This window comes from Protomyctophum bolini (assembly GCF_963924005.1).
Source record: "Protomyctophum bolini genome assembly, chromosome: 1".
Taxonomy (NCBI): domain Eukaryota; kingdom Metazoa; phylum Chordata; class Actinopteri; order Myctophiformes; family Myctophidae; genus Protomyctophum; species Protomyctophum bolini.
This window is the reverse complement of record NC_137862.1, coordinates 22,367,140-22,389,925: the sequence shown is the minus strand read 5'-3', so window position 1 is coordinate 22,389,925 and position 22,786 is coordinate 22,367,140. Positions and strand designations below refer to the sequence as shown.

The 22,786-nt window shown below is 43.8% G+C and overlaps 1 protein-coding gene across 1 annotated transcript; it reads right to left on the bottom strand.

The window, feature by feature from the left end:
* Positions 1-834: 834 nt before the first annotated feature.
* Positions 835-21,971, bottom strand: heatr3 (HEAT repeat containing 3). The gene is made up of 16 exons (XM_080765930.1): positions 21,721-21,971; positions 20,336-20,508; positions 16,160-16,247; positions 15,379-15,479; positions 15,082-15,191; positions 13,807-13,947; positions 12,772-12,966; positions 12,525-12,643; positions 10,400-10,490; positions 9,765-9,919; positions 9,103-9,185; positions 8,301-8,437; positions 6,319-6,407; positions 4,703-4,846; positions 2,407-2,583; positions 835-1,390 (listed from the first exon to the last, which is right to left on the bottom strand). Exons 1-16 carry the CDS (start codon positions 21,853-21,855, stop codon positions 1,277-1,279), a joined length of 2,052 nt encoding a protein of 683 aa, XP_080622056.1. The 5' UTR covers positions 21,856-21,971; the 3' UTR covers positions 835-1,276.
* Between the last annotated feature and the right edge of the window lie 815 nt (positions 21,972-22,786).

Genomic DNA, 22,786 nt, shown 5'->3' with positions numbered 1-22,786 from the left:
GGCAATATTTAATAGTTTAGCACTAAGGGTCTCCAACAAGAGATGAAGCAGCGACTCCACATATTGTACAAAATGGTTGCAGATTAAACTTTTCCATAGATTTCATAGATGGCTGGCTTCTTATACTTTGACTGTGACAGCACTATCATCAGTGTTGTGTAAATTCATGTTTGTTTTGTTTATAAATTCCATTTTCTATTAATATGTTGGATCATTCATGTTAATGTGCGTTTCAGATATTTAACCACTTAAACCCTCAATAGGTTACTTGATATTGGCTCTCTTTCTCCCTCTGCACCACACTGTGAGCCTGTAGATCGGCTCCATTCGGCAAATGTTCCCCCCAGAATAGGGTTCAAGTGGTAAATGCAAATACAATTTAAACAAAAGCTCCAATTGTCACCCACATTTAAACTCTTTTTTTTTTTGAATGATTTTCTTTTGCAGATAAATCAAATTTCTATCAGGAGTGAGTGCATCTCAATCCACATCCAGCCAAATTGTGATACACCTTCATTTACCACTTTCAACCCAGCATCTCTACTGTATGTTGGGCATTTCATTATTCACTTTAATTTGATTTATTTTTAAGTGAAAATAGAGGATCTACAAGTTCAGGTTAATTTTTGAAATAGTGTCTATTACCTTTGCCACTCCCATTTTGTTCTGAAATTCAGCCTCTGCATACATACAGGGTATAGCCATTTGCACTGTGAGAGCAGCATGGACAAAATATCAACTACACCTAGGACCACCTTTTATGACAAACAGTTAAGAGTAAAATAAAGCACATTATTAAAGTACACACTGATTGACTGGGAGCACGCATTGTGATATGGTAACATAAATCTTTATGTTCTTATTATTCATCTTTTTTTTGTATACATTACATTATTACATTTTCACTATTAAGAAAAATAAGAAAGCATCTCACTGAGAGATAAATGGGGGAAAAAATAAAATAAAACAAAACCTGGCAAACAAGAATCTCCCACTACCATCACAATAAATATTTGATTGGCAGGCTTCATTCAATAAACAACGAAACAAAAAGGAGAGAATGAAATCCAGAACCCAATGGCTCCGAGTCTGTCGGCATTTCGGTCAATTCACTGTAATTTTATTAAGCCTCATTGATGCTCTGTCTGAGTCTGTCACATAGCATGCCAAAAACAGCAGACCTACAGACCTGGGCTTGCAGGTCGGGTATTTTTTTTTAAATCAGGCTTCACGGTTCAGCTGACCACATGGATGAAATTCTGGAAAAGCAAGCTGGTCATTTTTTCACCACCGTTTCCAGGTAACCGATGAACCTCCTCAGGTTCACTTTGATGTTGTCAAGCACACATAGCTGCTCAGGGCTGTACTTCCCCTTTCCCTCCTTACGGATCTAGTGGAGGAAAAAATAAATAAAAACAAAATAGGAGAATTCAATTAATACTGGACAACTCACCCTGGTGCTTGCCCGTTTTTCCTCCCGGAATTTTCTCCAGTGAGGGGGATAACTTGTAATATGCTATTGGCCGTTTGTATTCTTTTTTGGAGAAATATAAAAAGATACTCCTTATGGAAAGGCTAGATTATTTTACTCATATTGACCCTATAAACAATTTAGTATACCGGGTAGTTTAGTATATGTAAGGTTTTGCCCACTCAAATGGTACCTCGTCAGATAATCCCCACATAGCCTACAACAACTTCCGTGAACCAACTTCACTGCAGTAGCCTTTTCATAAATTTAGTTAGGCTGTCTGCGGTCGTGAAAGTTTATAGTTAGAGAAATTCAAAGTTTCAACACCAAAGTAGTAGTACTTGTTGTGAATAAGCGAACTGGACATTTTGGACTGAATGTTTTCTTTATCCTCGCGTTGGCTTCTGTTTTCGAATATTTTATTTTTTATAAGCGCACGTCCGGGAGAAAAACGGAAAAGGGGTGAGTTGACTTGTTACCAATTAAATCACTATGCAGTACGCACATAGCTGTGTTTTGTGGGAGAAGAAATGTGCCTTTCAAGCCTTTCTGGATCAGGGAACACTTGAAAATCTCAATACATTCCCGCTGACCCATCTGACTTAACATGGCAGCCTATCTGTGCCTAATCAAATAGCTCCCAGCCTATCTGTGCCTAATCAAATAGCTCCCATTAATTGGTATCACAAAGAAAACCTTTCTTTCTCGAAGGTTTAAAAATACACTTTTTTGTTTGTTATAATTATCATTAAATTATAAATTTATATTAATGTTATATTATTAAAATTGTTATTTGGAGGCCCGCTTGCAATACCCTAGAAGCCCGGGTGAGAAGCAGCGCTCCAGTACCTTGGCCTTGAAGACTAGAGGGTGAGAAGCAGCGCTCCAGTACCTTGGCCTTGAAGACTAGAGGGTGAGAAGCAGCGCTCCAGTACCTTGGCCTTGAAGACGGGCTGCAGGGCTCTCAGAGCGCCCAGCAGCCCGATGCTCTTAGCAGCCTTCTCTGCCTCCGCCCCGTCGGCGAACACATCAAACAGGGCGTCCAGGGCCTCCCCGTTCACCACCAGGTTGACGTCTTTGGAAGCGACATTAAGTAAGGCACTTCCAATCATCTGAGAATAAGCACATTTCTTAAATTATCATAGCTCCAAAAACAGGAAAGTTCTTGTAATCAAGAGTATGGCTCACTTAACCCATTAAGACCCAAGGCTGATTCGACACATATCTTCTAATTCCTGACAATCCTCCTGAAAAATTGCTATATTCAATGCTCAAATCTTTTTGAGTCAAGTCTGAAAAAATTCAATACGTTTTGAGTTTAAAAAAAGTTTTATAGATTCAAAGATTTGCACAAATTTAAATAAATAAATAATATCAGATCTAAAAGCTACATGTGAAGCAATCTTGGAAGACATCAACAAAAAAGATAATTATTTTGAATTTTCCTCTGGGGGCACCGCCCACTTCCACTTGTAGAGACCAGCTGTTCACTCCTTTAGTGCTCCTCTTCCGGTTGCATTTCTTTGTTTATATTCCTAACATTCCTAACTTTACACGTTGTGTCTTGAGAGATTACAAGTGAAGAGACACGCTATGAGCTTGTATATCTGCTAGTTTTGAGGAGCCAAAGAAATAAAAAACGACACGGATGGGTTAAGACAGATAAAAGAAAAAGAAAAAAAGAGGAATGAGGCTTGAATAAAGTGGCACAATTCTCATGAAGTGAAATAATACTGTATCTTCAGGTTAGACTAGCCCATTTAGACCTGTTACACCTATACTGTACTTTGTAATACGTTTCACTGTAATTTTAGGTACCGTTTTTATTATACCGGTATTTGCTTAAAAAAACTAATTTGATTAGTATGTACCAGCCTCAGGTCTAAATGGGCTAGAGTAATTATGAAATTTGTATTTGAGTGAAATAGTATATATCTTGCAGTAAGCCTAGAGTGAAATATGTTTTAGGGTAGAGTTCACCTGGAAAACAATTGAACATTTGTTAAAGGGTATAATGGCACAATTCGGAGGTAGGATGGAGTAAAGAGCAAATTTCTTAGATAGTATGAATACGACTAAACTGAACATTTCAGCACATTAGACTAGAATAGTTTCCCGTTCCTGATCCTCATCCTAGTAGCGCTGGTATTCTTTCCAGTACCTGGGTGCTTGTGCGATAGAAAACCATGACTGGTAAACCACTAGACAACAGTATAACCATGCTGGGGCAAGACCTAGCCTGTTGAGAGCATGAATTTGGCAGAAGTAAAGCGCCCAGGGAATTGACACTGGGGCTTTACAGATCTGCTTACATTCTCTGTGCATGAAGCGCGTGTTTCGAAGAAGACCGTTTGAGGTGGAAGTACATACTGTATATGACGGAAGTCAGACCTATAGACAAATGGTTCTCGAAGTGGGGTCCAGGTACATCCAGGGGTCATTGGGGGGGTTACAGGGGGTCCCGAATGAAATGTGATACGGTGGCTATTTAAAAAATAGCAGATATACAAGCTCACAGCTCAATCTGTTGTTTTTGAACATTCTTGAAAGCGTTTGGAACATTTTGAATCATTCTGGACTTAACACAAATCGTCTCTTCATGTTGGTAGCCTGACACCAGCCTGAATTTTCATTTCGTTTCACTTCATTATTCAGACAGACCGTTTCTGGGATTGCCGTTGTCAAAGTGGCAGTCTTCGGTGATTGGTTCACACCAACCAATCAATATAGGCTAGTAGCAAAGCAGATGACGTCGTTATGTGGCTAACCCGGTTGCTAACCAAATAAACAGTCAACGAGCACTACTAGCATGTAAACAAACACGGTAAAATATGTTGGATGATGTTTGTAAAACCTGTCGTTTCTGTAAAGAAACTATTTATCATAGGGCGATTTAATAGCCAGATCAATACAGTCGCAAGTTACCACAGTGCTAGGAACAGTGGGGCAGCCATGTTTGTTGTTTGACGTCGTCTCAGTCTGAATCAGCTGCTGCGATCACATTTTCGATCGAGACTTAAATCGCCATACATTATTTTTCCGTGGCTAGCGATTCAGGGCTGGAGCCAGGCTAGGTCCCTGACACAATAACCTTTCAGCTGGGTGTCCGCAGCCATTTAGATTCTTGATATGAAAAAGTTTGAGAACCACTGCTATAGACAGACTCTCCGCAGTTGGTCAAGGGAACGAGGCTACAGTAGAACAGAGTGGAAAAGGAAGATCCCAGGTCACCTGAAGTGTCTCGGCTGTGTTTTTCTCCTTGGCCAGAGTGCTTCCAGTGATGCCCAGGATGGCCAGGGCGTTGACCCGTACACTGACTCCCTCACAGCGGGTAGCTGCTTCACACAGGCTCATCAGCTGCTGGGGGCTCATACACTGACAACACAAAACAAACATGATGGAGATTGAGGTTAGCCATGCATGGGTGAGATGACTTGTTAACCACTTAAACCTATATATGGTTGCCCTCAGGCAGAAACCTCTCGTTACTCCATACTCCTTTTATTTTTCATAAATTAACACCCTGTACCTGTCCTACGTGATCACTACTGTTACACAAAGCATCAAAAGTAGCAGATCCACAAGCTCGTTTTGAGTTTGAATTTGAATCCTGAAAAGTGACAGATTTGGACATAATTAGGATTCCACCAGACAGACGATATACAGTTGACCAGGGTCACTCAGGGGTCTACTTGGGTCTTCTCTGAAAATAGCCAAACTGCAAGCTCACGGCACGTTGAGTTGTGAGTGCGTTACGAGCTTGTAGATCTGCTACTAGTAGGGATGTGATGAGGGTTCACGTGGTTCAAGTGTGTGGGTGGAAACACAAAGTCCAACAAGACTCACAGATTCTGGTGTACTGTACACATTTGTGTTTGTTCAGCAGTGGCAGCACAGTGCAACTGCTCCACGCATGGACACACACAAATAGCTAATTAAATGTAACTAAAATATGCGGTAAAATATACATTTCCTGGGCGCACCATTCACGTTTGAGAATGTTTCACCTGCGGGTGTGTAAGTGGGTCAACAGTGGTTTGCGGTACTACGACTTCTATATAGGACAGCCTTTCTTACATTTCCAGTTTAACCACAAAACTATTCTGGGGCAATCATTTGTCCAAAAAGGCGATATATATGCTTACTACGCATCGCAACATTTTGTGAGGCCAACATTAACCACTTGAACCCCAGCATGGCTATTCTGGGGGGAACATTTGGCAAAAGTAGCAGACCTACAAGCTGACACCATGTCATATTTGCGAAAGTTTGTAAACGGGAAAAGGCAGTTAATAAAGTACAGTTTGAGTTGTAACCCCAGTCTGGTTCTCAAAGACTACAGGGTTTAAGTGGTTAAGTGAAAGTAGCCAATCTTCAAATTCAACGTATTTTGTTGTGAAGCAGTCAAGGTAAACTTTATTGTCCACAAGGGAAATTTGTCTTGGGCTTTCACCCCTGCTGCAGTCTTACACAAAACATCAATGACAAAATACATAACAGAGGGAGACACAACATTTACACAAGTGCACACATAGTGTGAATAATCTAACCTCTTACTGTCACTGCTGTTTCAGAGCCTCGTTCAACATTTTAGTTGACACTGTTTTTAAACCTGATGTACTTCCACTTCAGTGCAGAAGTACAAACTCTCCATTTTAAACATGGGCAACATCTCTGACAATGTTTTGAGCCTGTTTTAATGTAGCCTGCTGAACCATAAGTGTGTAATTAAAAGTAGCACCAGAGCTACACACACTGACAGGAAGCAGTGTAGTGCAGTGTGTGATGTGTGTGTACCTGATGTTGTTGATGTTCTTAATAGAGGCTGTCATGTGTGTGGACTGTACCTGGGGGATGTTCTTAGAGGCTATCATCTGCAGGAGTGACCTCATGGCACTGGTGACGGCCTCCAGGAACTCCTCGTCCTTTGGTATCTCTGGAAAGACAAATAAATAAAGTCACCATCTCTCTCTCACACACACACACACACACACACACTTTATCATTCTGTGCTTTATCTATTCATGTACAAATAAACTAAGCAAACGAACAGAAACGTGCTCCAATTCAATGGTATAAATGTCAGACCGGATGCTCGGGTGGAGCAGCGGTACAGTAGCTGCCCACCACCGCCTAGTCTAGGGGTTAAAATCCACCAGCTTTGTTGAGCATCTATATCTACACCACACAACTGGCCCGTGAATGTTAGCGTTACTCCTATGGGCTGGGGGCGGGAGGAGTAGGACGGACGTAGAGCTAAACGTACTCTACGTCCGCAGGTGAGCCCGTTTAGATACAACAGTGATAACGCCAAACTGAACTGTAGTGTGGGCAGGGCTTAATTAATGCCGGAGCTCGGCCCCGCAACCTACCTCCTGCACTTTGGTACCTCTAGAAGGCGTACCGTCGCCTCCAATGCAGAAAATACAAATGTCTTTATTTAGAGTAGACTAATTATTATTAACAATTCTATGGCCACCATTGTTGCAGTCTGTGTCCATTCATGTGCCGAGGGTATGAGAGCCTTATGAGCCTTTTTCAAGGGAAACAATTACCCCGGGGCTTAACTGGATGTTAGCTCATGGATAACCAACGATCGGCCGTCAAATTGCGTCAATAAAGCCCGTTTTGATTAACTGTGATTATATTTGGAGTAGGGCCGGGACTTTAACGAATTAATTGAGATTAATTAACTACAGAAAAACGTACGCGCTAAAAAAAATTACGCATTTAATCGCACCTTTTCTTCACCGCGGAACGTTTCTCACTGGGCGCGTTTCTAGTACTGAATTGGCTGCGGCACGCATACTCTACACTCTGCTCCATAGAGCGAGGCTAGCAGCAGCAGCAGGTCACTCTACACTACAGGCTACAGCTCCGTCAGAAAGCCCAAACCCAAATGAATCGAATTAAGAAGCCGCTTATATCGCTTTTGCTCCATGGATGGGACATTTAGATGGATCGGATGGATGCATGGATAGCGGCATGGCTGTGTGCAATGTCAGAGGGAAAGGATCCATATATGACCAACGTTAGCTTCCATGCTAACTGCTTCAGTTTAACACAGGACACCGGAGACGCACGGTGATTTCACCACAGCAGTGACAGCACGAAGCTGTCAAGGTGTCCTCGATGCGAAACATACTGAAGTAGCAAGTGTGGGAATTCCGTGGTCAGACAATGGTTTGCCCCAACCTCATGCCATGTGAAATGTTTCCCCCCCTAATAAAGTAGTTTTTATTTGTTTTCTCATGCCCCGTCATGTAAAGCACATTTGAGTATTCATATACACATTGAAGACCCTTTATATAGGCACTTGCTGCACTTGTTTATCTGTTGGGATAAAAAAGTGTTATTGCTTAAAGGGGAATACCACTAATTTTCAACATTTTTCTATGGAGTTGTGTGCACTGGAAATAATAAAAAGTCCCCCCATTCTGTGTTGCTTAGAACTGGAGGTCTGAAAAAAACAGTAACATTATGAAGTACATTTTTGTGATGTCACTGAGATGTACTTCATAATGTTAGTGATTTTTTACTCAATGTCCCTTCCTGCAATGGAAAAGGACAGTGGCTGAATCCCTTTTACAGCTGGACGTGATGAGAAAAGTGGCGGAGAGATCCGCCTCCCCCTCACGTCAAAACAGTTGTCAATCTTTACAACTTGACTTGATGAGAAGACAAGAAACACCACAATTGGCAAAACCGACGGGTTCATGAGCTCCGGCACAGAATGATTTACAAATTAGGCACCGTGTGTGTGGGGAGGAATTAATTGGCATAATGACTAAATTGGGGAGAAAAGGGGGTAAATGAATAATTGTCAGACCTGCGGCACCAAACACCAGTGAGGACAGGTGGAGCGCGGCGGCCTGCAGGGCGGCGCCACCTCCCAGGGACTCTGCATCCATGGCAGACAGGATGTTGTTGAGGCAGGTCAGTGCTCTGTGCTGCACACGCTGCATCCTACACGCGCACACACACACACACACACACACACACACACACACACACACACACACACACACACACACACACACACACACACACACACGCACACACACACCACAGGTTTTCAAATATTTTAATGTGCTCCCAAATTAATATTTGGCTGCGGAACCCCATTTCAACATATTTGGCGGCGGTGGCTCAGGGGTATAGTGGCCGGATGGTAACCGCAAGGTTACCATTTCGAACCCGGGCTCCCCCAGAGTTAGTGTCGTAGTGTCCTTGAGCAAGACTCTGAACCCCTAATTGCTCCTGATGTGCTGGTTGGTGCCTTGCATGGTTTACGCCGCCATCGGTGTATGAATGTGTGTATGTATGGGTGAATGTAATCTATGTAAAGCGCCTTGGATAAAGGTGCTATATAAATGCACCATTTACCATTATATTTTGGGACACAGTCCCCTCAAACAAGATTTAGGTTGTACCCGAGATTTTAAAAGAAATAGTCTACAAGCTCGGATCTTATTTTGCTGGGGACCCCCTGGACCCTCAAAGACCACCACCTTGAGAACCACTGCTATAACTGAATTAAGGTGAACGACTATGTTTTTGATCTTTTATTTCTTAGCAGCAGTGATTTGAATGGAGGTATTTGACATATCTATTGAAACCACCAGTGTTACCTTTTAACCAGGCACTTCCATGCTGCGTTCTGCAGACACACATCCATGGCCTCCGTGCTGGGGAACTGCGTCTTTTTCAGTACCTGGAGAGTTGAATGAGGACAGTTTGTTAACACAATGAGTGCCACCTGGTGGACAAAAGTGGTGGCGCTTGGGTGCCACCGGATCAGACTCTGTTTTAGCTAATGCTAGCGAGCAAAGGCAATGTCCATCCAACGCCATTATTCCAACCACTTGTAGTGTGGGAAAAGCGTTTCCGGGTTTCGAGCCGTCACGTCAAGTTGCAGCCGTGCACCAGCTGTTTAAAAGAGGAGACACCTGCTCTAGGTGGCATCTTGCCACCTCTTGTTGCATATGTTTGGGTGTACCCAGACAGACACAGGTACAGTTTACTAAGTCTAGTTTACTAATGTCTTCCAAATCTGAAAAACCTGTCAGTGTTGCTTAAACTATTTTATGTCAAAGACCCCAAAAACATATATATAATGTAATTGGCCGCCGACCCCTATTTGAAAATATGTTGTTCCAGGGACCCCCAGAAGCAAAGATATGAGGGGATTTTTTCCACAAATTAAAAAAGAATAGCAGATCTACAAGCTCATAGCACTCAGCGCTATGAGCTTGTAGATCTGCTATTTTTCAATAGTTAAAGTGGAACACACCTTCTGTGGGATGCTGTGGTTGGTCAGAGCACTGTGGATCTCAGCAGACAGACACAGGGGAGACAGCAGGCTGGACAGTCCGTCACACAGGCTGTCAGGGCCCATCTCGCTCTCGTCACTGCTGGACTCCTCTTCCCACTCGTCATCCGAAGGGTCTGAAAACATGAACGTTCACGGATGTGGAATTGCTGAGGGCAGTCTTTTTTTTGTCATCTTCATTTAAATTTACGTAGCTCCTAACTGTACCCCCTTTTTTTGTCTTATGTGCCAAATAATTCCTCCCACTCCTTGCCACTGCTGTTGTATCCAACTGACTTCACTTGCCATTGAGGAGGAGCCCCCACTGGGAGGACGTAAAGCCTTCGTCCTAAACCTCCTGCTCAACCCTCCCCGCAAACAAGTAGGACTACTACGGGCAATGACAAATATCACTCAGTCTAGTCCTGGCCAAACTCCTAATTAAGCCTCAAAATCTCATTAAGCCTCAAAGTTGACTTATATGTGGATTCGAACCGACAGACTCTGTTCCATTATGGTGGACTGGCACTTCACCGCTGCGCTCCGATGTGCAGTCAGTGGCTGATGAAGGGAGGCTGCCTGGGACAGGCACGGTGGCACCCTGGGCACTCACTCACCATCAGGGCAGCACATGTTGACGATGATCTCCAGGGACGTCTGCTGGGCTGTCAGCAATGCGATGGCCTCCCGCAGCTCTGCCTTGTCCCTCTGGATCATAAGAGAAATCAGCCGTTGTTGAGAGTCAACAACACAGTGCAAGATCAGTGTTGTTTTTGACAGAAATCTTTGTTTTAGTCAGTCTTTTGACGAAAAGTTTCATTTAGTTTTGGTCATATTTTAGTCATCTGAAATGGTTTAGTGTAAGTCTAGTAAAGTTTTAGTCGACTAAATAACATATGATTTTAGTCGACTAAATCAACAGTTAACAAAAATAACTGCTCGTGATGGAACGTTCCGCCAATTAGAATCCAACCGGCGGAACATTGGTGCTTTCTAGAGCAAGGATGGACTCATTAAAGCTCGCTAGCATTGACAAAATAGATCCGGGTTAGCAGTCTAGCTCTTGCTCAGTCTAGCTCTTGCTTTTGCATCCACCAGGTGGCAGTTAACCTGTTAATTTTGTTGCATTTTGGCCCTTGATGGCAATGGCTTGATTGATTTTATACTTGGTTCAGTTACATGCTGGAAATTGCAGATCTACTACGCGTCGCAGCGTGAGCTTGTTGATCTGCTATTTTCATCTTAATTAATGCCCAGTGGTGCACAGTAATGAATGCACTTATGACGTAAATTGAATGGCAGCCTAGTCTATGTACATTTAATGTCTGTATGTATGTGTTACTGTGTTTATATATATATATGTTTTAATAAGCGATTGATAGATTGAAGATAGGGAAGATAGTTTGTTCTGTACCCTGGCACAGATTTATTCAAAGTGAAACATTTTGTAACTTTGTTTTGAGTGATAAATAAAGTTGGGGGAGTGGGGGTATCCAATATGAATAAACATGTAGGGGTTGACTTTCCAGCTTTCAATGCTGTTAACGAGAAGTCCATGGCATGGCTGTGGAAGAGTGGGAGTGGGCCTTGATTAGAGGAGTGGGTAGAGAGGCCATCTGAGAATCAGAAGGTTGCTGGTTCGACCCGACCAGCTCGCCCAGTATGTGTCCTTGAGCAAGATACATAAAGGAACACTAATCAACATTATCTTTAAGTAACACTCATCGTCTCATGGTGGGCTGTGGACAGTTAAGAAACCTGCCTACCAATGATCATCGATGGTCATCGACGGGGATTCCAAGCAAAAATAAATTACAGACAAGCCATTGTTCCTGGAGATAGATATACGTGTTTGAAACAAATGACCAAAGCTGTGACTGGTAGGCAGGCTTCAGAACTGTCCACTTACACGAACAGCCCTCCTCTGACACGGAGAGAATAGACAGTAATGTTACTAATGCTAATGAGCATTAGTGAGAACCCCCATGGTATTAATATAGAGGAGAAGCAGAGAAAGGAGGGCTACAAACAGCTGCTCCATGATATGATGGGCTTCTATTTTCGGAGGATCACCAGTAAAGTGTCAGCCGTGATCATGGCAGCCGCGCTGTGATTGGTGCTGTGAGGGACAAGCTCATCTCGGACCCGCCAGTTGGACAGGGGGCACAGGAAGCAGAGTGACGGACACAAAAAATGAGTACACAAAACACAAAAAAGAGCTGGAATGACCATTCCAGGTCTGTAACTCTGAGTGTACTGTACAAATGGTACCAAATGGACCCGTCCTATTTGTACACTCCCATATGGGGGTACTTGGAAATAAAACGTTTGAGAATCACACCAGTAGACTTCCATACATGGTGTCATAGTAAATCAGTGTCGTACATATTCTGAAGAAAACCTGGAGACTTGTGGGTCAAAAGCCCAAACCACACCAATGATTCGCCATGCAACTCCTTGCAACCAAACGGTTGCGAGTAGATGCATGTAGTTGTAGTTGCAAGCAACCATTGAATTGAACTACGGTAATTGAATCACTCGAGTCGACTTGCGTCTGCATGCGTCTACTCACAACAGGACACACCGCTGGGACCCTTTGGCGTGGTTTGGGCTTTATGATCAAAATATATTATAAAAAGCTGGGTAAAAAAAACTAAACATAGAATTTGCCCACGAACAAGGCCAAGTCTAGCCTCCACTACATGTATGGACATATTGATGAGACGACATATAATCACTCACCGGCAGCAGATCAGAGAAGTCAGTATCTACATGACGTGCAGCCATTCCGTTGCTCCTGTGCTCAGTTCCCTCCTCCATGTCCTCCTCTTCAAGCCCTCCAGCAGCCAGCTCCTGCTCCTCTGTGACCAGCAGTGGTGGAAAGGAACATTTAAGTAAATCTTTTACACAAATGAGACTTGAAAAATGGGGGTCATCTTATAATCAGAGTCCGTCTTATATTCGGCACAATACGGTAAAACATGAGTACTTTTTCCACCACTGGTGACCGGCGAGGTCGAGGCCAGAGGACCGCTGAGGTGACGCGCCTCCTCGGCACGCCGCAGCTCGGGGATCAGCACGCCGGCGTCCAGCTCCAGGGTCTGCCCCAAGACGGCCGCCAAAGCGTTAAGGGTCTGGGCCTGGCTGCCGGCCGGTAAGTTGCTCTTCATGTTCCACAATGTCCCTATTGGAGGCGACAGAGAGGACACAACGACAATAGCTTATCTACAAGCTTACAACGCGTCACTTTGTGATGCACCTATAATGAATATGTCAGTAATTTCTTTGAATATTTGTCTATCTGCCATGTGCATATTTTCTTTTGATTACCAGGCAAATAGAAATGTATTCTTTATTCATGTTCCAATGTTCAATGCAAAAAACACAATTAAATCATTAATCGCAATTATTTGTGAGATTTGTGACAGCCCTAGAGCACGCCCACCTGGGAAAACAACTGCTGCACGGTTCAGGGGACACGGGGGAAAGAGGGCTGCAGCGCCTTTGTGTTTGCATTTATTTATTATCTTGTAAGTATTTTAATTGATTTGTATTTTCTAAAACACAAATAGTCACTACTGGGGGTCCCTGGCACAAAGCATTGTCAGTTTACAACAAAAGGTTTGAGAACCACTGCTGTAAACCACTGTGTTAAAAAGGTTACTGTTGTTTTGAGTACCAGTGACAGTAAGATAAATCTGATAATAAGCACCGCATGTGTGAGCCATGTCTCTGTGAGTGGACAGTACCTGCAGCCAGCGTCCTGAGCAGTGTGTGAGCCATGTCTCTGTGAGTGGACAGTACCTGCAGCCAGCGTCCTGAGCAGTGTGTGAGCCATGTCTCTGTGAGTGGACAGTACCTGCAGCCAGCGTCCTGAGCAGTGTGTGAGCCATGTCTCTGTGAGTGGACAGTACCTGCAGCCAGCGTCCTGAGCAGTGTGTGAGCCATGTCTCTGTGAGTGGACAGTACCTGCAGCCAGCGTCCTGAGCAGTGTGTGAGCCATGTCTCTGTGAGTGGACAGTACCTGCAGCCAGCGTCCTGAGCAGTGTGTGAGCCATGTCCTTCTGCGTTGACAGCATCACGCTCTCCAGGGCTCCTAGCACCGAGCCGTTGATGCTGCCCAGCAGCTCCAGGTTGTCCTCTGTCACAGTGTGCAGGCAGTGGGCTGGAAGGGTCACGTCAGTACAACCATGTGTGCGTTTAGATTTATAGCATACTGCAACAATTGATCAACACAATATGGGATGTACATACATTATGCACCGTGTGCTGCAGGTGCAGGGGTCCAGGCAGCCGAACCGTAAGCTTTTCTTTATTATGTTCGAGAGCAAAAGCAATACGGCACAAACTTCTATTAGACAACTGAAGGACTTGTGCAATGGCAAGAGCATTATGCAGTCGCTTCTGTGCATTCTTGTTCCATAAAATGTTTAATATTAAAGGAGATAGATTTCCTCTCATTTAATGCAGAGGGTAGGGACAGTTCCTCTCACTCAACCTCTCCTCAAAGCAAGCAACCATTTGTCGTTTCTACCACATGTGCAGACAGGGTACTCGTGCATGAAGTACACAAAATCGGGTCGTGACAAAATCAGGGAGGCACGCGGACATGAGCTGGTGAACTTGCGTCATGTGATGAAAAGTATAATTTGCCCTTTAGACTTGAGTACAGGGTTTAGTAATAAGTCAAAGGTAAATAAATACTGTGCATATATATTACAAAGTTCCGTATATTCACACACTGATTGACACACACTGAACCATGCAAAGCACCAACCTGCTCATCGGGAGAAGGAGGGTTCAGTGTCTTGCTCAAGGACACTTACTGGTACTACTAACGCAGGGGGAGCCAGGGCTCGAACCGGGCGGGAACCTTCTGATTCCCAAGTAGCTGCACTACCTCTTGAATCACTGCCAGTCTGCCACCCCCAGCACAAAAGTGATAAGCAGTGACAGTGACTACAGCGACTACATGAGACACTTGGGAGTGAGTCTGCAGCTCTGACTGCAATGGGGAGTTTATTCCAGTTTGGAATTGGAAAAAATCGTCTCATGTCCAACACTGTTAGTTACAGGATTAAAATTCAAAACCTGCTAAAGTAGGAGATAGACAAGATCAAAACGCATTGCATCGTGCGGTGCTTCAGCGTGTAGATCTGCTGCTATATGACTGTGGAGGGTTGTCCAGGGAATTTTAGGGATGGCTTAGTCCGAATGCAGTCCAAGCCGGCCGGCGTTCCTGCCATGCAACCAAATTTGATAGTAGAAACGTACATATGAAGTAAAAGTCATGTCCTACCGGCAACCACAGCCAGCTCCGTGTTGTGTGGATGTCTCTCCACACACTGGACGACCACATCCAACAAACCAGACTTGTTGAACAGCGAAAGAGCCTGGCTGCTGCTTTCACTGGCAGGGAGCAGAGAAAAATAAATATATATACATTTGAAACATAAATTAAAACAAAAAACAAATGCTTATGGTATGCAAGGACATTTTCGCTGGATAGTCATCTCCACTAAATGTAAAAACAAATAACACACAAAAGCAAGCTCAGCGGGGATCATGTTCACTTTCAACAACAGCCCTAGCTTACCACAGATTCCAAAGCAGGTTCACTGCCTCGTTGGCCACGCCTTCCACCGTGTTCCTGGGCTCTTTCATGGGCACAGTGCTGGCCTCAAAGCCAGCACAACACTAGTGAGAAAAAATACAAGCTTAGCCAAATTACTTTGATTGTGGCGACATGGACCGGAAATAGCCAAATCTACAAGCTCACAACGTGTTGCTGCGAAACACGTTGTGAGCTTGTGGATCGGCTATTTTCAGCGCACGACACCAGCATGCAACTATCTCTCAACTATGTATAAATGGGACTTTAGTGCACATGGTTCCACTCTGACTGCTACCATGGATCTAAACAATGCAAAGAATCTGAATAGCTAATGTGAGCACGCCCTGTACCTCACAGAGATAAACATTGAGTACATACATGATTGAGTACATGACAACTGAATTTATTTGTTCTTCTTGGCCCCAGGGCATTTTGCTAAAAAGAATTAGTCACCTAAAATTCTGACATGAGAATGACATGGGATGATGGGAGTGATCGTTTGCCCGCAAGCAAAGTCCTTGTTATCATTCCTCTTTCAAACATGAGTCTCTCTCCTATATTGTATGCATATTTAAGCACTCAGAGATCACACCCCTCTCTCTCCCCAAGATTCATCCGTGAAATTAATGGAAAATGTATATAGTAGACTAGAGGGAGTATTGCGTACATACAACAGCTGTCTGAAAAAGAGGCATTTTAAGAGTAACGGAACAGAAGCTGAATATAAACACAGGGGGTGTGGAAGAGCCAGCCAGTGTCTCACCTCTCGGAGAAGGGCTGTCAGAGGGGTCATGACATCATGTTTCACCATGTCCTCACAAACCTCATGGCCTCCACATGCACTCAGGTTCCTGTGGGTGTGTGTGTGTGTGTGTGTGTGTGTGTGTGTGTGTGTGTGTGTGGGGGTGTGTGTGTGTGTGTGGGTGTGTGTGTAAAAGTTAAAAAGAATCTGGTAAACTCATGAACCAAAACCAGTATATTCTTAGTATATTGTTGCCGTCGGGCAGAAACCTTATTTTAACTGTTTCTTCCTAAATAAACTCAGCTCATAAATCATACATTTCCACCCACTGCCAGCTTTTTCCCCCCATATTTCCTTTGTTTGTAGTCACAGAATAATTATCTCCACTATGATCGCAGGGAATGAGTTGCCCTACTTGTTCATCCTACAGAGTCACACAGAAGCAACGAAGTAGCAGATCCACAAGCTCAAAACGCGACGCAGTTTGAGCTTGTGGATCTGCTACTTTAGCTGTTTTTGAATCTGAATCCCTAAAAGTATGAGGTTTCTACCCGACAGAGACGATATGAGTGAGAGAGAACATTTATTTGACTTTACTTAAAACTTTTACACACTTGAAGTATAGTGGGCAAGAAATATTCAGTCTGGCAAAGAGAACAATCTGAATAAAATTGGGGAATAAAATAATGATATAACCAAACACCATCTTCATCTCAGTGTTTACCAAGCAACTCTTGTCGATAACTGGATTATGGCTCCCCCTGTTGAAATACTGTAGAACTGGGAAAAAGTTGTCAAGAGAATGTTGCATTTATCACATCCTGAAAAATGTTTCTGTCATGTTACTGTATATGGATATCCCATTCCAGGAGGAATATCTTGTAGCCCTAGTTATTCTATTTCATTTTACATTAATTCACATTAAAGTTAATTCAGGAAAGAACTATTTTTCCTTGCAATTATAGAAATATACAATGAATGATTTTGGATAAGGATTTTGGATTGCAGCTTTAACTCTTGCGGTCACATCTAACGCCACGCATCTGTGTTGCAGTGAAAAAAAGTTAAAAAACGCAATTTTTTAAGGAAGGCAGACAGCGATGTGTCTTTGGCCACTAAGCGTGTTTCTTCCGTCCTGGGCAGGTCGTGTAGAACATGGATAGAAGGGGTTCCGTCCTGGATAGGTAGTGTAGACTAGAGCATGGATAGAAGGGGTTCCGTCCTGGGCAGGTAGTGTAGACTAGAGCATGGATAGAAGGGGTACCGTCCTGGATAGGTAGTGTAGACTAGAGCATGGATAGAAGGGGTTCCGTCCTGGATAGGTAGTGTAGACTAGAGCATGGATAGAAGGGGTTCCGTCCTGGATAGGTAGTGTAGACTAGAGCATGGATAGAAGGGGTTCCGTCCTGGGCAGGTAGTGTAGACTAGAGCATGGATAGAAGGGGTACCGTCCTGGATAGGTAGTGTAGACTAGAGCATGGATAGAAGGGGTTCCGTCCTGGATAGGTAGTGTAGACTAGAGCATGGATAGAAGGGGTTCCGTCCTGGATAGGTAGTGTAGACTAGAGCATGGATAGAAGGGGTTCCGTCCTGGATAGGTCGTGTAGACTAGAGCATGGATAGAAGGGGTTCCGTCCTGGGCAGGTCATGTAGACTAGAGCATGGATAGAAGGGGTTCCGTCGGGAAACTACAGGGAGAGCGAGTGTTCTGTGCTTACCGCAGTTCTCGGAAAGCCCCGCTGTGATTGGCCAGTAGTAGAAAACCCACAAAGCTGCGTTCAACGCACAGGTGAAGTCAGTGACATATTACGGCCACAAAGGACAGGCATGAACGGCACTTGCGCATACGTCTATGACTTGGCCATCCGCACAAAGCTGTGCTCAAATTTGCATTGTGCTCAATATGTAGGTGTGGAATTCTCTAAAATAGATGGACCCAGTTCAGGTTTTACACTCAGACTTACAAATGGATAAATGAACACAGGCTTTTAAATGCACAATCTTGTTCATGGACATGAGACAACTAGCATGGGACGGGGTATTCAAAGTTAAAGCTGCAAATCCTTATCCAACACCTTTAGTGGTTCTCAAAGTGGGGTCCAGGAACCCCCAGGGGTCCTTGAGGGGGTTCCAGGGGGTTGCTGTGAGTGGAGCAGAGCTGTGTGAGCTATGTTCCATCACCAGCCAGTCAAACGATACGATTTGAAACGCAAGTGACTTTGGCTGAATGATCCACTCTCTTGCGTGCCCCACTCTCTTCTCTTGAATCTGGTGATTAATAATTAACTCACAAGATTTAACATTTAAAGGCAGGCATTTCTACGGGCACCCGTTTACCTGCGCCAGACAAAAACTACAAATCGCAGTTTCCATCTTGAACCGGAAGTATTCACCGCATCCTCTCCGCCTCTCAATGCGGCCCTAAACTAGCATGCAACACGCTAATATGCTAACCGGAGCTGTTTTCTCGACCGTTCCAAGATGCATGCCGGTTTTGAGTCGTCGGGCTCCAAGAGGCCTACATATAATAATAATAATAATAATAATAATAATAATAAAATTCTTAAAACTTAAAATTTGCTAAATAGTAGGCCTAGCTGTCCATCGAAGCTGAAGATAAAGTGTTTCGACATGCAGATTTATTTATTTTTTGCTGCTGAGCGGACTGGCCTGAGTGGAGCGCGGAGTGACTGGTGCGCAAATGAAGGTGAGGGACGGCGCGGGGGGATCAGAGCGTGGCGGATCAGAGCGCGGGGGGGGGGGATCAACATGAGCGGATAGCGGGCGTGACAACAACGCTCACAGCAAGTCACTTTAATCATTTTTGAGTGGTGCAACCACTCCAAGGAACAGCAATGTCCGTGTTCACCTATGTGACTATGTGACGTTAATGAGCACCAGTATGACTGAGTACCAGTAGGGGCACCAGAAACAGAGAGAGAGAGAGAGAGACAGTGCTGCACTGTTGCCTGCTAATGAGAGAGAGAGAGAGGGGGGGGGAGAGAGGGGAGTTGCACCACTCAGTTCACATGGGTGTGATTTTGAATAATATCGAAGATGTCGTTGGAACATTTTGAATATTTTTTCCTAACAAATCTTCTTTTCAGGGGGTCCCTGGCACAAAAAGCATTCCAGATTGGGGTCTGCAGCCAAATACATATCATTTGTGGGGTCCTTAAGATTAATTAGTTAGGGAACCACAGCATTTAAAGTAGTGCTGCATGATTCTTGCTCAAATGTGAATCTCGATTTTCCATCATGATTCTCACACGATTGTCATTTTTTTCTATAGTTGCTTAAGACTACTACTACATTCAAAATGTGGCACCTGGAGCTAGCTCTGGTCCATAGCTCTAATGCGTGCCTTAGAGCTATGTTACTTTCAACTTCCGCCGCTCGCATGAATGCAGACCAGCCTCTACTCTTTAGTGTAAATAAAAAGAACGTTTTTGCTACTCACCAAAACAAAGGCGGGTTGTGTCAATAGAAAGACTACTTTCCTTAGTGGAAGCACTCTGAGCCCCCCACCACACGTATAAACTGTACTTTTTGGCCAAAAAGGGATTTTGTTTCCACCGGAAAAAAAACATTTTTAGTTACTCCGCTGCGCCCTCTACTGATATTGCCCAGAGAACTGCCTCATAGAGGATATTTTTCCTCCGGTGAAAAAATATCCCTTTTTGGCCAAAAAGTACCGTTTATACGTGTGGTGGGGGGCTCAGAGTGCGTCCACTAAGGAAAGTAGGCTTTCTATTGACACAACCCGTGTTTGTATTGGTGAGTAGGTCAAACGTTCGTGAGATTTCCACTAAAGAGGAGAGGCTGGTCTGATTTCGATTTGAGATTTAATAGGGAAAGTCCCATAGCCTTAATGCAGGAAAGAAATTCGCAGAATCGAAGCATTAATGCTATGGACCAGAGCTAACCTGGAGCCAACTACTGTGACTTTAAACAGATAACATCAAACTGCATGACTTAAACTTCTCTTAACGCCTCTCTCTTGTAGCAAATACATAAGAGTAACTATAATGAATTGGACAGCACACTAGTGCTGCCCGATCCTTGCTCAAATTTAGGAATTGAGATTGTGTAGGTCCGAATCTGAATCTAGATCGCAATCTTTTTCGATTAATTGTGCAGCACTACTTTAAAGAAACCCTGTAGGACTTTACAGCGTGGTTAGCGGGCACTTCTCACCTGAGTGCCCCTGTGGCGGTCTCCCTGACAGCCAGGCTCTGGTCCAGCAGCATGGGGCCCAGGCGCCTCACAGCATCCCTCTGCAGGAAGCCTGGGATGCTCTGACTCGTCTGCACCACCCGGGAGATGCTGGCACATGCAAACTCTCTCACGTCAGCATTGGGACTCTGCAACTTTTCACCACCACACAAGACATGGGGGTCTTAGTCCTAGTGATAATATTTAACCTCAAATTCTGTTATTCTTTTATAGCCTCTGAATCACTAGCCACGCCCATTATGAAATGTTGTTCTTGTGATAAAGTGAAACAAATTTTAAATTCAGCGTCAGAGTGGCATGCTAGTTATTTTATGCATACGTTAAAATGGTGCATTTATATAGCGCCTTTATCCAAGGCGCTTTACATAGATTGTGCATTACATTCACCCATTCATACACCGATGGCAGCGGAAACCATGCAAGGCACCAACTAGCACATCGGGAGCAATTAGGGGTTCAGTGTCTTGCTCAAGGACACTTCGACAGTAACTCTGGGGGAGCCCGGGTTCGAACTGGCAACCTTGCGGTTCCCATCCAGGCACTCTACCCCTGAGCCACCGCCGCCCCTACGTTCCCCAACTCTGACTGTTTTTGGGAGATAAATCCCAATGCAATACCCATACACATGCAGGGAAGAATCGTAGAAGCAGTAGAAGGCTATGGACCAGAGCTAATGTTAAAGATTATAGAATATGTGTTTTCTTGTCTGAAACCATACATTTATTAACAACTTTAACTAGAGGACATGTTATTATAGGCAAACCTTTTCAAACACTGTCTCCTCTCTTTCCCCACCAAACATTGAGAAAACTGTATCTACAACTGCAAGCTGCACTATTTTTGCTATTTTGAAAATGGCACTTAAGGGGAAATGTCTTTCTGAAATGACACCCAAATATTTGACATTGTTGAAGAGTTCTGCTACTAAACAGAGTTACCGTAACTGAATTTAGACTTCACATCAAGTCTAGTATAGTCGGAGTTAGTCCATCCATACACAGACGCGAGTGTTTTTATTTTATCCATTTTGTGTAAAGCATACTAACTACCAGTCGTTGGCATTGTGCAATGCTCTTAATTGATCCATGATGATGTGCAAGTCTAAGAAGTGTACAAATGCAATCAGATGACATGACAATTTGTTTACATTGTGTACACTTCTGAATTGTCAAAATAGTTGAATTAAGGTTGGGTTTTTTTGACAGCGCAAAAGATAACATCCTCTGGTCATTTAACCACAATAAGTGACAACCACAGAGCTCTTTGGCAACAGTCTACGATGTTCCCTACATTATTTCTTAGGTCAGCACATTAATTAACAAGTTGACATGCACGCATGTTCCTACTTTCTCCAGTAACTCTCCAGCTGGACAACGGTCTTCGTCCTCCTCCACTTCGAGTTCTTCTCTCGCAGGGTTCACTGGCAGCCCGGCGGAGTTGAACTGGGACCGTTTAAACTTATTATTCTTTGCTTTACCCATTTCTATATTTGTTTATGAAATAAGTTGGACAATTAAGCCGAGCATGGGAGTTGAGTCGGCGGTGTGCTGCTGCTCAGTCTGTCAACCATCCACACGCACACAAGACGCCATGTGGAAGTTCCCTGCCGTAAACCGATTGTTTGAGGCGGAAAACAGGACGCGCGTCGTAAACACGACGCAAAGGGAAAAGTACCGGTAAATTAATTTTAAAAAGGAACGATGGACACTTGACTTTATGATCTTTAGCATAGTACTGTATGCGTTGCTTGCGTAAGATTGGCCGTTCTCTCACCCTCACGGCTCTCCACTTCTTTTTGTACAAATGACATCACATTAGGTTTTTTACACTGAACGTATAATTGTTCTTCCCATCACCATTCACCATCCTCATCACCGCCGGCCAGTTTGACGACCCTAATGTGATTTCCATCATTTCCATGAGAATTGGGCACAATACGTTGCATACGTGTCGGATACAACTCCCATTGAATCTAGGCTTCTTACTTGTATCTCAATGTCATCATACAGTTTGCGTAATGCAATCACATCTGTGGCCCTTTTAACTGGAGTCAGATTTAACAGTTTGTTCATGTGGGCATTAATTATTAGATCTTTGCGCCCAAAACGACTGGTAAACATTTTAATGGCATAGTCATAATTCTGGTCTGATAAAGCCAATCCCACGACTACATAGCCGCTGTGGCTGTGCCACTTAAGAATGACTTTAAATGTGAATTTATCAGACTTACTGAGACTCGTGTTTTTGCTATTGCTGTCTCAAATTGACTCCAAAAGCTTTGCCATTGACTCACATCTCCAGTGAACTTCACTATGGTCAGTTTAGGCAGTTTGACACACTTATTTGATAACATTACAGTACTGCCAGACCCATGCACTGTCCCCCACCAAACCAACCATGCAACAACAGTCA

What these genes read in the sequence shown, in the direction of transcription:
- heatr3 (XM_080765930.1), bottom strand. Translation starts at nt 21,855, where the DNA reads ATGGGTAAAGCAAAGAATAATAAGTTTAAACGGTCCCAGTTCAACTCC. An exon ending in CTGGAGAGTTACTGGAGAAA is followed by an intron (nt 20,509 to 21,720) that starts GTAGGAACATGC and finishes GGTGGTGAAAAG; the next exon opens with TTGCAGAGTCCCAATGCTGA. An exon ending in CAACATGTGCTGCCCTGATG is followed by an intron (nt 9,920 to 10,399) that starts GTGAGTGAGTGC and finishes TCATGTTTTCAG; the next exon opens with ACCCTTCGGATGACGAGTGG.